A 13942-nucleotide genomic window follows, 5' to 3' on the forward strand; every position below is an offset into this window, starting at 1 on the left:
CTACCAGACGCGGCACCTACGGATCCTGAATAAACCGGTATATCAGACCACACTACCCGTTTTCAAGGTGTGTGTCAGATCGCATTACGGAGTATCAGCCACTTCACCCATTTTGCCTGGCGCGCGATGTGATAGCGATGATCCTAAGCGGGGTTGGCAAGTAGTGCACCGGATGACAGGAAGGCCTACAAAATTTGTGATGGGGTATGATACTCCATAGAATATTGTCAGCCCGACTGCCTCATTGGTGGGTCAAGGGCCGGCGGCCGGCAATTTTCAGCATGTCTGAACAGGCATTGTTTACCTCAGTTTAATAAAAGTATGCAAGACAGGGTGTCAGCCGTTTAATAAAATAAATTGAATTTCACAAATAACATGGACCTCTTATGGAATAATCAACAGTATTTAATATCTTAATATATGTATTTAATGTCAGTGCCGTTATTTAATCATTATGTAGTGAAAGTGGGTAATGTTTCCATTCACACCTTTGGCTCTTGGTGATCCTCGGAGTGACCCGTAGGAGTCCAGCGAATAGGTTTTTGTCGACCGGTAGGTATTTCATAAAGTCACCATGTGAGTCCCTCTCAAGCTCTATGAAGAGCATATAGTACTGTCCAAAGAGTCTTCTCCTCTCTAACAAAGGTCTTACCCAGAATCACCTAGCTCTTGGATGTCTCTGTTTCTATCGCTGTTTGATTAAGGCCATCAAATCTAGGTCATGCTCATGTTCAGCAGTCTGAAGCTGGGCCAGGAGATTCAACGCCAGCATTCTCTGTGATGGGACTGGGCTCACCATCTTTGAATACCGCTGCTGATATAATGATCTCTTCAAACATGCACTGTTTTTATACCCTCTCAAAAAACATCTAAACATGCACAACTCGCATAAGGAGGACTAGCATCAAGCATAGGAAGTCAGCAAGGCTGCCTTATGTCCACTTGCATTGTTCTTGCGTTAACCTTACTCTTAGAATGGATAACGTACATGGTGCACGATGCTTGTACTTCGCATGCACTTTGCATGCACTTTGCATGCATGGAGCGCGTGGAACACGTGCGAAAGCCCATGCGGAGGCTGTGCTTCTCACGTACTTTCCGTGCACTTTCTCCTTGCGCACTCCTTGCAATCACCAATTACTTGATTCCTTCCCTGCGATCTAGCTACATCCTAGCCGGACGCAAGGAACCTAATAAAACCGTGCGTCCAAAACGTAGTTGGGACCCAGGCTTTAGTTGGGCATGTTTTCTGAAGAATATGCTCCGTTCAGGCCATTCCAACGGATTGACGCAAAACCTTTCATGATCAGTGCTGCCCACTTCTAGGCCATTTATTGGTATAAAAGTTAATTGGAAAAAATGTTCACTATTCAACAGTAGCTACACACACACACTCACTTACACACACACACACACACACACACACACACACACACACACACACACTTTTTTGGCATGAAATGTTCTGCCTGTGCCATAGCTAATTTTAATTGTTTAATGGGGGCCCTTTCAACAGGCTGTCCTGCTCCAACATCTCTGGCATGTTTTCTGGCTTCTTTAAAGTTGTGTCTTATCAAGCCATGTATAAATTTCTGAAATTAAAAGCAGGAATATAATAACAGAAACAACCACAAAACACTCACATTAGGTCACTCAATTTAGGTGGCGCAAGCTCATATAAGGTGGCGCAGCATTGAGATAAGGTGGCGCTCCACTACCTAAAAACAGGTCATGAGAAACTCTGGCATTATCTACTGTGCATGATTAAAATTTGATGGTGACTTTGCAGTATCCTATTTTGTGAATTATTTTCTGCTTTTTGTCTTTATATTTGGCAGCTTTGCTGTCTATTTTTTTGCGATGCATTTGTATAAAATTGCTTGAGCTAACGAAATCAATGTTTGAGGCGGGGGGGGGGGGGGGAGTTAAAAACAGACAGTGACTGAAGATATGAAAGGTTGAGTTGTTAAACTGATTTGTTTGAGATTCTTTCTTTATAATAAATGCAGAAGTAAAGATTGTTTCAGATTTTGAGTCATCAGAATGTGTTTGATGAAGTAATCAGAAATTGTACTATTCTATCTAAGCCCCACTCAGAATGAAGTTTTCTGAATTAGATATGAATAGGACAGCGTATTTTATAACATGTTTGCACATTTTTGTTTAGGTTACATTGATTTCATGGTATTTTTAAAGGCAATAAATGAAGAATTGCATTGCGTCAACCAAGGTTTTAGTTTCTGCAGAACTGTGTGTATGAACAAATTGAATCATACCAATGGCAGTTAACATGGGTGTCTTCTGAGAAGTGAATGTGAAATTGTCTGTACTTTTGACACAAATGCCCAGAGGATAGAATTGATACCTAGAATTAATTTCTTGATTGTGTTGCAAGAGTATCCTACAGAAGCAAACACCTTGTTAAAGCAACTGTTTTGCCAGTGATTGACGTCAGTGAGGCAGAATTAGCTCAGTTCACTGCTGCTAACACAAATGGGACAAGTGTGCTACCTCATGTTGAGCATACAGGATTGCTAAATAAAATAACCCAGCACAAGTGTCCTACCTGTGGGCTGCTGTGTTTGCGAGATGATGCATCAGTAAGGCAGCAGAAAAAAGTTGAAGTGATAATCATTACCAGGCATACTGATGTCTTGTATGTTGGTTATACACTGTCATGACTCTAAGGTCTTAGTTGAGATAGTGTGAAGCTATTTATTATGCAGAGCAAACAAAATGTCACGTGGTAAAACATGTGCTTAGATGTTGAAGTAAGAGAGAGTAGAAAAACTGTATGGAACTCAAAGGGTTTGAAAAACTGAGACAGATTTATTCCCAACTTTTAAAGTGTTTCAAATTATTCTCAGTATTTCTGTGATCATGGAATTATAATTGGGATGGCAATGAAACACCTGGAGGGCTATTTTTTGCTGTGTTATGGGGCTGGACAAAGGATACGGGTTACAGGCCAAAATGATGGGGGAGGGGGGGGGGAGATCCAAAGAGTAAGTATAATCTGTTAACTTGCCAGAACATGTAAGAACAAACAGGTACAAACCAGGTTGAAGATTGCTCAACTTTCTTGTTGGTGAAAGGAGAGAGTTTATTTTAGCGTAGTACAATATAGTTGAGAGTGACAATGATGTCATAGAGACAGAGGACGGTGTAAATTAGTTTTTTATTCTGAAAAAATAGCAAATGCTGTTGATAAGGGTGTCTCTTTTTCAAGGGGAAAGTCTTAATTTTCCTGAACTGAACTGAAAAAGTGCCACAATAAAAAAGTAAATAAAAACCTTGACCACCTATTACACTTATATACATGAATGCACTATATCAAACTACATTGACAGTATGCATGGTTTTAGTCCTGACCCGTCTCATCTGCCCCATCCATTGGGTCCTCCTAGACTGCCAGGGCCTGTGTCCCCATCTCTAGGATTTAGGTCACATATAATGTCAACTCAATCCACCTAAATTTTGGGCTCTGTCAATGCACTGTTCTAAGTATGCCGTTCATTACAGTGCACTGGTCCAAATTTTAGAAAATTTGATATCTAAATATCTCCCAAACCGAAGGAATTATGCTAAAAGTTACTATAGAAATCTGACCAAAAGTCTTATATGGAGTTTCCAAATATGCCCATTGATTTGACCTTTGGCCTTTATTTCAAGATCAACATTCCACAATTTTTAAAAATGGGAATTTTCGTTTCATTCTTTTAAGGCAATGAAACGATAGACCACCGTAGGTATTGGACTATATTGAACTTAATAATAAAATGGCATCATTTCAAATACTAACATGCATTAAACTTGTATTTATGGCAAGGTGTATTGAACATGGTGAAATGAACATGGCAAAATGAACAGCTTTCATGGGTTTGGCTTCTGGGTGTCAACTACATACTTTTGCTCTGAACTTGGCTCTGTGTAGCGCAGTTAAACAGGAGAGTGGCCTTGAATCTGGTGTAGGAATGGATGTTTGCCACATGCATAATACCTGTATTAAAAAATTATACCAGTATATTTGTATGCATATTGAGGGACATCCCAGAATTCCACACGTAGGGGAGAAATGTTGAGAAGTTGAGATGAAAAAAAATGCTTCTCTTTTTTTTCTTAAGTGATCTTAAAAACCTATCATTGGATCTTTATTTTCTCAACTGTTTCGTGTGAGGTTTGCCTTGCGGTTCAAGAGAAAATAGGCAAAGTTTCAGAGAAAATCCATTTTTATGGTATATAAAATTCTATATCGGTAAGACGCTCTTTAAGTATTATTGCATCAGAATTGACAGTAACCTATTTTGTGCATCATCATTTCTGCTTGTTGTCTGTACATTTGACAGCTTTGCTGCCTTGTTTTTACTTGTCATGAGTCAAGATTTATTTTTAACCATTTGCCATAAATAGTTTAAAAACTTACCACTACATATTTCATTTATCATAATTCAGTTATTATGTTGTCAGCACATGGAAATCCTGGAAAAGGAAAGTGTTTTATTTAACTGCATGCATTTCACATTTATTAGAAGGCATACATTTGTACATTTCAGAATAGTGACTCCAGTGGATGCCATTGTGCGCCCTAAGGGGATGGGCCTGGGTGCTGATCACAGCCAGATTTTACAAATGCCTGGAGGGAAAGAAAAAAAGAGAAAACCTGGAGATGCAAAAGAAGAGGAAGAAAAACTGGCTTATGTGAAGGGAGCTGGTGGGGTTGTCTTATGGGGACCACATAAAGAATTGTATGGAAAGGTAATTTAAAAATTTAATCTTTCCTAATGTACTTATATTGAAATTATTGCATGAAGGTTGCAAAGCATCTTTTTCTTCTTTTTGTCTTTTGTCACTAACCATGGACAGCAGGGTAGTTCTAGACACTTTTTCTGATAGTCTACCAAATCAGTTATTATAGGTGCCTATGTGCATTTCATTTAGTTACTTATTATTTTTAAAACTTGTGGAGGTGATTCATAGGACTGAAATACAGCTTGAGTATGATAATACTGATTATCACAATCCACCTTTTATCAGGGCCACCAATTAAAAATGAGCACTTTTCTTCAACATGACCCTCTCTTTTGGAAGTCTGGAAGCAATTATTTCTGCAGATGACATTGTATTCACTCTGCAGTAGCTTGGCTCAGAGACCATGTGCTTAAAACTTGTTATGCAACCTTCGCTTCTCTGTCTGGTAACCATGTCACATGGTTTGCACACTTGGCTGTCACAGATGTTGAACATAATATATAAGGAATCTGAGGTGCATTTCTTAGTTTGTCGAAGGCTTCGAAGGCGTTGTAAGTCAAAAGTCCCTTTTTTCATGGGGATTCCCCCCCTCCCCCTCAAAAGAAAAAAAAAATGCTTGAATGTCCTTTTGGTAGATTCTACACTTCCACTTGCCAATCCTGCACTGGGAAAATAATCATACACATGCTTTCATTTTGTCACATTTATAACATAATGATAGGAGGAGAGAAAAAGAATAGGTGCCAGTCAGATTCCAAATGCCTATGCATGTGGTTGCAGACTGGTCTGGTAATTTGAAAGAACAAAATTAACTTAAATTGAAAATGGACTTATTACTGGTATGTAAATTATTTTCAACTGAAAAGTCTAAAAGTGGCATGGAAATAATTACACCTGCAAAAAAAAAAAAAAAAAAAAAGCAAATTTCAAGCATTTTGGAGAAATGTTTTCTGTGATTTTTGTTTCATTGACATCTAAAGGTTACAGTGGAGATCAGTTAAGGCAAATCATGCAATTAAAGACCTTAAAAATGACCTGGCTCGCAGTTATTATTGGAAAGTCTTTTATTTTCCTCCTTTAACTTATTTTGGGATATATTAATTGAATGCCATCGATGCTTGGGCATTTTTAAATGCTCAGAAGTTTGAGGAATTTTAGGGGGACTACAGTCTGAGCAGTATAAAATCTGCAGCTGGCAAAGGCACGAAATGGGTTTTAGGTTAAAAAAAGTTTACAACTTTTTCACATATTAATATTTTCAAGGAGGGTCTTTAAACATCCATGAGCCTTCAGCCCTTTGCTTCTTAAATTTTCTAACTGCCCATGTTACCTGTGGTGCCTATTAAAAATGGAAGTGATTAGTGTTAAACATTATGTTAAATTACATCAAAATTGAGAAAAAAAACCTATGTAGTGCATTGCCACAGTACTTACAGGAATGATTCTCATACCTGAAATAAAGCCCGTGTTGCAAAACAATCGGGAGTAACATTTTTTTTGAAAGTAATTTTTTTGTGAATTAAAACTTTAAACATACTGACATTTGCAGTATGTGATATTCAAATCTCCAATGGCCCTGAAGCGCTTTACTCGTTGCATTTTTTATATGTCCTTGTTACTTTTAACACAGGTGGTGATAATGCACTATTGAAAAATACCTATTTTGTGCGGTACCACCATAAGCAGATTAAAGAAAAACTATGTTACTTATTATGCAAGAAACTGAAAGACTTTCTTTGGAATTAAATATATCATTAGTTGGAAAACCAGCAAAAGCTATGCAGTTTTTTGTGTGAAATGTTCCTTTTCACTGTTCATTTTTGGATATATATGCTAGTGACAGGATGGTTAACGGGTTAGTTACAAGCCAGTGGTACTTTCTGAAAAATCAGTGGCAAATGCTGTAGCTGAATTTGACAGCAGTACACATCTGAGAAGGAACAACTTGAGAGAATAAGATGCAAAACCTATGGTATCCTCCCATATTCTGCTGCCTATTAGTGTCAGATATCAGTAAAACCTTACCAGATTTAGAAACAATGACTGTTTTGTGAGATCACAAACACATGTTGGATTCTAAATTTAAACCTTCAAAAGCAAAGAGGAAATGGGGCATCTCTGGTAGAGCCTTGATAGCTGTCAAGTTTTAGAAAGGCATGTGGTTTGTGAAATTATTCAGTAATATAAAAGCATGCAAGCTACGGTATTCCCTGACACAGTTTTTGCTTCTGTAAAAAGGAGTTCAACTAAGCCATATGTATTCACTTCTGACCTCAAAATGCAATGTATAAAATAAATGAGCAAAAATGTTTATCAGCTTGGTAGTTAGATCATAAATGAAAATTATCAAACACAAGCCGAAATATTTTCATACCGTTAGCTTACGACCAACCTGGGCGAAGGCCTTCATCAGACTGATGTGAGTAGATGGGGGGGTGGGGGTGGGGGGGGCGATCTACCTGACATTTATAACAGGGTCCTGGCTGCTATACCAATACCCAACAGTTGTTATCTCTTTAATTCAAACTCAAAAACAGTATAAAAGATAATCTCAAAGATACAAAAAATGTTGATTTAATTGAATCAGTTTATGTATGTTGAAAGTTGACCAAAATAGAAGTAATTGCATATGTTGAATTCCGCAGTCCATTGTTGCTCATTGATACTGTTATTTCCTAGCGGGGGTCTTAGCACCAAATTTTCCATGGCACTTAAATAAATAGCTATTTTTGTCAGATTTACTGCATTGTTCACCTGTTAGTTGTTAATTCATGGGGAATATTCTGAAAGTGCCTGAATTCACACTAGCAAAAATGGCCTTTTCTTAAGTGATCTCTATAATTTGATATTAATTATTCTCTAACCACAGAGACTGCTAGTAGTCTGTTACAGAATTATTGTATCAACCCCATTATCATTGTATCATCCCTGTTCCCATACCTAGATTGATTTAGCAGGATTGACCCATCTGCAAGGGGTTTCTTGCTAAATTGCTTTCAGCTTAATTAAGCGACTCTGAAGTCTGGCACACCTACTGAATCTGTTAGGGGTAATAAACTATCGTTTAACAGCTCCAGTAGGCTTGCCAGACATCTAAGCTGCTTAAGCTGAAAGCAACTTAGGGAGAAACCCCTTGGATATGGGTCGATCCTGTTAGATTTATCTAGGTGTGGGAATGGGGTCTCGGAACTTGTAGGAATTGATTTGATCAAAAGGAAAGCATTCCCTGCCAGATGTAATTTGTACTTGTCAGGTGTTGAATAGCCCATCCCTGTCAGTGTTTTGTAATTCAAGGTCAAGCATAATGAAATGTGAAATAACTATTCACCATGAACTGAACTTTGCATATTTTCCCTTATAACTCCAAAACTGGCAGAAATACGCCCATAGTCACTATTGAAAATAAATTGCTTTTTCTTCCCAAACTTTTTATTGCTTGCAAGCCCTATACATAGTCTATCTGAAGGTGTTTACGACATATCCTACCTACTGTTTGGTTTCATCCAGAATAGACCTTTCTTTAAATTCTTCAAAAATCCCCCCCCCCCCCCCCCCCCCTAGTTACGAGCATGACAAATCAATCAGCAAGGACAAGTCTGTTAAATTAACACAAATTGTATATCTATAAGCACTATGATTGTCATCGGGGACAAAGGAAATGACAAGTACATTTCGCTTCCTGATTACATCTTCAATTATTTGTTTCTTCCTCATTGACAAGAGCTATTGAAAGGACAACAATTGACAAAGGGCCGAGGCATACAGCATCTATTTCACTGGCTTGAAAATTTACCGAGTCTTGGCAATGATGTGGTTGAACAATCGGAACAAGAAAAAAATTCTGTCACATGATTTTGACGTTTGGACTAAATGTTTGAGCCCAGAAAAAATTAATTTTATAATATAATTTTTTTGGTCGGATTGATTGGCAGATTACAATATTGAACTTGAATAGGAAATCATATATTGACAGTCTTCCTGTGACCTTGAATTTGACCTTTGACTTACTTTTTACCATGAACTGAACTTGGCAAATTTCCTGACCTTGTATCTACAAAACTGACAGAGATATGCCTATATTTACAATTGAACTTGAATAGGAACTCATATATTGACAGTCTACCTGGGACCTTGAATTTGAACTTCGGCCATGAACCACACTTAGCTTATATTCAAGCTTTTATATTTACTATTGAACTTGGATGGAAAGTCTTATATTCACAATTTTCTCGCAACCTTGGATTTGACCTTTTACTTTTCCCCAGGAATTTTTTATAAATTGTAATTTTCTATAAAAAAAAATAAATAAATAACTAAAATAAAAAATTGAGAACTCTAGTTTATTGCATTTCATAAAGCTTGTTAAGCACAATACTATAGGTGGTGACTTTTTTCCATAGGAATGTGCTTACTCCAGCTGGTTGTACAATATCTGGAGATGGTATCACCTCTCTGATCTCTAGTTGAATAATTAGATGCAGAAAAAAAACTCTTTTTTGGTATCTGGATGATGATAAAGGCTTACAATACCCTTAATGGAAATATACAGAACATTTCTAAAATTTTTAAACCACAGGAAGCCACTTTTTGCATAATGAGCTCAGCTTGGGGCACAAACAAGAAGTGAATTATGTCTTTTTCTGTGCTTTATTCTCTTTTGTTTTATGATAAATGGCAGAAACTTTTTCTAGGAAGAAAGGGAACTTAGCACAATAACAATAGTCTTTGCAGGGAAACAAGCAAGCAGTTATGTTTTTAAGACTGTTGTTGAATAATGATCCTTATTTGTTGTATTTTCATCAAAAAAGTAGTTTGCATGTAAGTTGCACATAAAAAAAGAAGTCTTGGAGATATTGTGCTGGCCCCCGTTTCATAAAGAATCTTAAAACAGTAGGTGACTAGCTCTAGCTGAGTGACCTAGTTAGGTCGACTACGCTGCAGTCGACTAGGGGTGTTTTACAAAGAATCTAATGTCCTCGGTGTGCTTACTGTTGTCGACAGGACATTCATGGCCTCTTTTGGCTGAGAATGATCATTTATCAACTATAAAAATCAGTCAAAACATAAACAAAGATTGTTTTTGAACTTTATCGATTAGTTTAACTTCAATACAACTTCAAAGTAACAGTAAAACATTAGCTTGTCCTAGACACTGCTGTCGGATGTCTCAAAAACATAAACAAACCCCCAATCGGCTGGGTGAAGTCCCGAGGAGGCTAGACATCATTGACTAGCAGCTGAGAAAAAAACTGTGTAAGCGACCTTTTAGATTCTTCGAGAAATGGGACTTAGTGACATAAGGACTTTATTACGTTGTTAATCAAGCTCTTAGTCTGGGAACCCGACTTAAGTTTTTTTTCCGAAATGGGGGCCTGGTCCTGTTTTACCATACTTAAGCCCAAAACTGGTCTAAACTTTTAGAACAAAATTTTAGTCTAGTTTTAAAAAGATAAGCCAATACCAGTCCAATTTAAAGAAATATTTCACCTGTTTATAACAAGGAAGATGTGAGTAATGTTTCAATATTTATTTAAGGAGACTATGAATTTATCTTGAACTGAAGTAGACAATTTTATTTCTAAAAGTTTAGACCAATTTTATGCTATTATTCTTTTATTAAACCAGCCCCTGTCATTTATTTTGGTAAAAAAGTTTTGCCATTCACTCAGACTAACAAATATGTGTTACTCAGATTATGTAGATTGATATTCTGTATTTATATATCTGTATTTTTTCAGGCCACATGGTAAATATCATAATGCAAAAACATGTCAGGAAAGTGTGTCCTGTAGGGTATCATTTTTTTGGCCATGTGAAGGTATATAGCAACTGTTGTAACTTGTTCATTATGTGAAATGGTGATAGTTATCAAAACAACTTCAAGGTACACAAAGGAGGATTTTTTGCCCCAGAATTCATATAAAATTAATTACATTACATTATAAACTGCAGCAGCATATTTATATGATATACATCCTGGGGTAAACAGCATTTTCTCCTGATTTACCAACCTATAATCTTCCTTTCCCGACACTTTAGAACTAGATACGCCATTCATTTCCATTGCCTCAACTTACAGGTATGGCAAGGCTCGAGCCATGACTCCCGCTCTTTTCAAACTATGTCAAGATGACTGTTTACCAAGGTTGGACAGGGAATGGTGGATGTGATATTTTGGGGGGATATAAATTAAGGTCATTTATCTGTAATTTTATGTTTTGAAAGTTTTAATTGAAGCATTCCTCAATCCTACATTTTGTGTCTTTAATTGTGTTTCTTGAGAGATGACCCAGTGATTTTTAAGGGTGTTTAACCCAGGGGGTCAATGCAGGGGAGAATTTAACTTACGGTAGCTACCTATTAATTTGAGACAAAGTTTATTATTTCTCCCAAAATGGTGTTTTTTTTTCTGTCTTACACAGAAAGAATATCCAATATTGTGAGTTATTGCATGATAGGGCCATGCTCAAAACACTTTTGGCATTTTAAGTGAGGGCAACCCCAAGTAGCAAAATTAAGTATCGAGTCTTAAAAACAATTTGGTTATATGATACACATCATTTTATTAGATATTTCTGGGGTTGACCACAAACCATATTGTAAGTTGAGGTGGGCTAGTAGTCTGTTATTTTATGGCACCCTGTACAATTTCAAGAGTGCCTACATCAGGTACGCTGTGAAATAGTGGCCTCATTTTTCAGGATGTCACAGTCTGTGACATAAACTTTTCAGCTTTCTGGCCATTCGGATCACCAATTTCTTAAGAATCAAATGCAATTTTCATATTATTCAACTTTCTTTTTGTTAATAATCCTTGAAAATCGTCTTTTCGGTAAGAAACATACCTCGAGATAGAGGAAAGGGGTCAAGATAAGCCTAATTGCAACCTTACATTGTAAACTGGATGCAGCATATTTAACATTACGCACTTAAATAGCAACATTTGTTGCATGCAGGGTTTTTTCCAGGATTGGGCATCAGGCCTTCTAAAATTACCATCTGTAACTTTTAAAAAAATTACTGGGAGTCCAACTTTTCTAAGTGCTGTGAGCGGGGTAGGAGGGTTAAAGATAAAATGAAAATATATATATTTACAAAATTCAAAGGGGGAGGGGATTGAAATAATGATCTCCCCCTGAAGATCTGCAAATGAAGTTCTAAGTTCCTTGAACTTCATGGCACATTACCGTAACACTGTTATTTTTTCTTCCACGTATTTGTAAGCTTATACTCTGTCTTATGACAAAAACAAAATTACGTAAAATAAAACATGTCCTATGCATCCAAAAGCATTCCTAAATCACCTTCATATCAAGTTCTTTGTTTGGGTTTCAAGCTGCATTTTCCTCCGTTTCTGTATGAGGGACCTATCAGATTGAGAATTCTGGGCAGCACCTCATTTCCTTGGAAAAATGCTTAGGAACTGAATCCTTTTTCAGCCTCTTTACTTGAGGCATGTCACCTGTGAATGATATTTGTAACATATTTATAAATGGTTATGCTTTCTGATATAATACATCAAATAATCAAATGTCAGTTTCAGAGATCATGAAAATTGTTATTCTGTTAATTTAAAGTAATCAGGTCCTATGAAGAAGAGGGTTTCATACCGATAAAAACTTGTATTACGATGAAAATTGAATGACATATTTCAAAACAAAAGTTAATTTCTATCATCTGAATCATAAAAGTCAAGAAATATGGCTTAGAGGTAGAATTATGAGGCTGTGTATGACGTTTTGTTGATCCGTTGATAATAATAAAAGATAACATTAAAAAAGCTATATTAAAATTTCTCCACTAACTGGAAAATAACTCGGACCCATAAAAACTATAGTAAGTTGCTGCCTTAAATTATATAAATTAAATAATGTAGGAAGTAGCCTTTTTTCCGTGATGCTTGTGCTGCCACCAAGCACCTCGGAATCTGACCTTTGTGAGTCGCTAATTGCATCAGAATTGACAGTGGCCTAATTTGTGCATTATTATTGTCTGCATTTTGTCTGTACATTTGACAGCTTTGCTGCCCTGTTTGTTCATCATTTTTTTTTTTTTTTTTGCTTTTATTTCTATGCATTTGACAGCTTTGCTCCATCTTAAGATTAAAATTAAGTTAATCTGTGTTGATATAAATTTTTTTTATTAAAATATATTGTTCATAAATAAGGTGACCTGTCATTGCCTAGCAAAAGGTCTCAGTTTGAGACTGGAACTTTGGTTAGTTGCTAATGCAAGTTTCTGTATTGGCTAAAAACATCCACTTTTCAGTGTAAAATATTGTCATCAGTGTTATATTGATCCATGTTTTACTTCAATATTGGTATAGTGAATACGACAGGCCCCATGGGACTATATTGGTTGGTCTATTTCCTCAAGTTAGTCAAAGAACAGTTTTAATTAACACATACGCAGCCAGAGTTAAACACTTCTGCCTTGAGGACCAATGTAGAGTTTGTATTATTTATTAGCTATGTATGTGGTGTTATAGTTCACAGGGCATAAGATGCTATTTCTCTCCTGAGAACCTGGAACCCATTCATGTTCAAAACCCCTTGGTCTTGGACACAGATTTATTTGTAAGACTTTCTGATTAGAAACATTAAATTTGATTGTTTCTCCACATGTTTAAGCAATGCCATTCCTCCTTTCTTCTTTTAAATATTTTACTTTTTGTATTGATAAGGCAGATATTTTACCCTACTGGTTTCCATTGGGTGTTTATGAGCTGCTTAGCAAGCAAAGACTCTGATGGAAAGTTGTTGATTCATTGTCAAACTATCAGGGTACGAAACAAGGACCGTCCGACAGCCTGGGACAGCTCAATTATCGCCCCGGCTGTCTCTTTCCACAAGTTGCCAGTCCGTTGGTCATTTTCTGGCCTTTATAAAAATGTTTTATCAATATGTATGTTCATATAAGCAGATTTGGTTGACATAAAACAAAAACATTGAGGCTCCCCCAGAAATCGGCACTCTCAACAAATGAACATAAACTGAAAGTACATGGTTATTTACTGTTTTTTCGGCATGCCTAGCCCAAAGACCCTTCACCAAGTTATGAAGTGTCTGCTACAAAGTTTCAAAAGTGGCATTTACATGCTTGTTTACAAGGCAAATAATGAACGATGTGTGATCATTCTAGTTCAGAACAACACAATCTTGTCTAATTACGCAGTTTAAGTTTTGATTCTTCT

At 36.7% G+C, this 13942-nt stretch overlaps 1 protein-coding gene across 3 annotated transcripts in view; it reads left to right on the forward strand.

Moving 5' to 3' along the window:
- LOC106175418 (G-patch domain and KOW motifs-containing protein) overlaps positions 1-13942 on the forward strand; it is an 83244-nt gene that overhangs the window by 19277 nt on the left and 50025 nt on the right. For all 3 annotated transcript variants that reach the window (XM_087014998.1, XM_087014996.1, XM_087014997.1), the window contains one exon: positions 4554-4755. In XM_087014998.1, coding sequence (XP_086871124.1) covers positions 4554-4755 — 202 coding nt within the window. The remainder of the gene's footprint in view (positions 1-4553; positions 4756-13942) is intronic.

The sequence above is a fragment of the Lingula anatina genome, chromosome 6, assembly GCF_051362555.1.
Source record: "Lingula anatina isolate TDL-2025a chromosome 6, LinAna3.0, whole genome shotgun sequence".
In the NCBI taxonomy this organism is placed as follows: Eukaryota; Metazoa; Brachiopoda; class Lingulata; order Lingulida; family Lingulidae; genus Lingula; species Lingula anatina.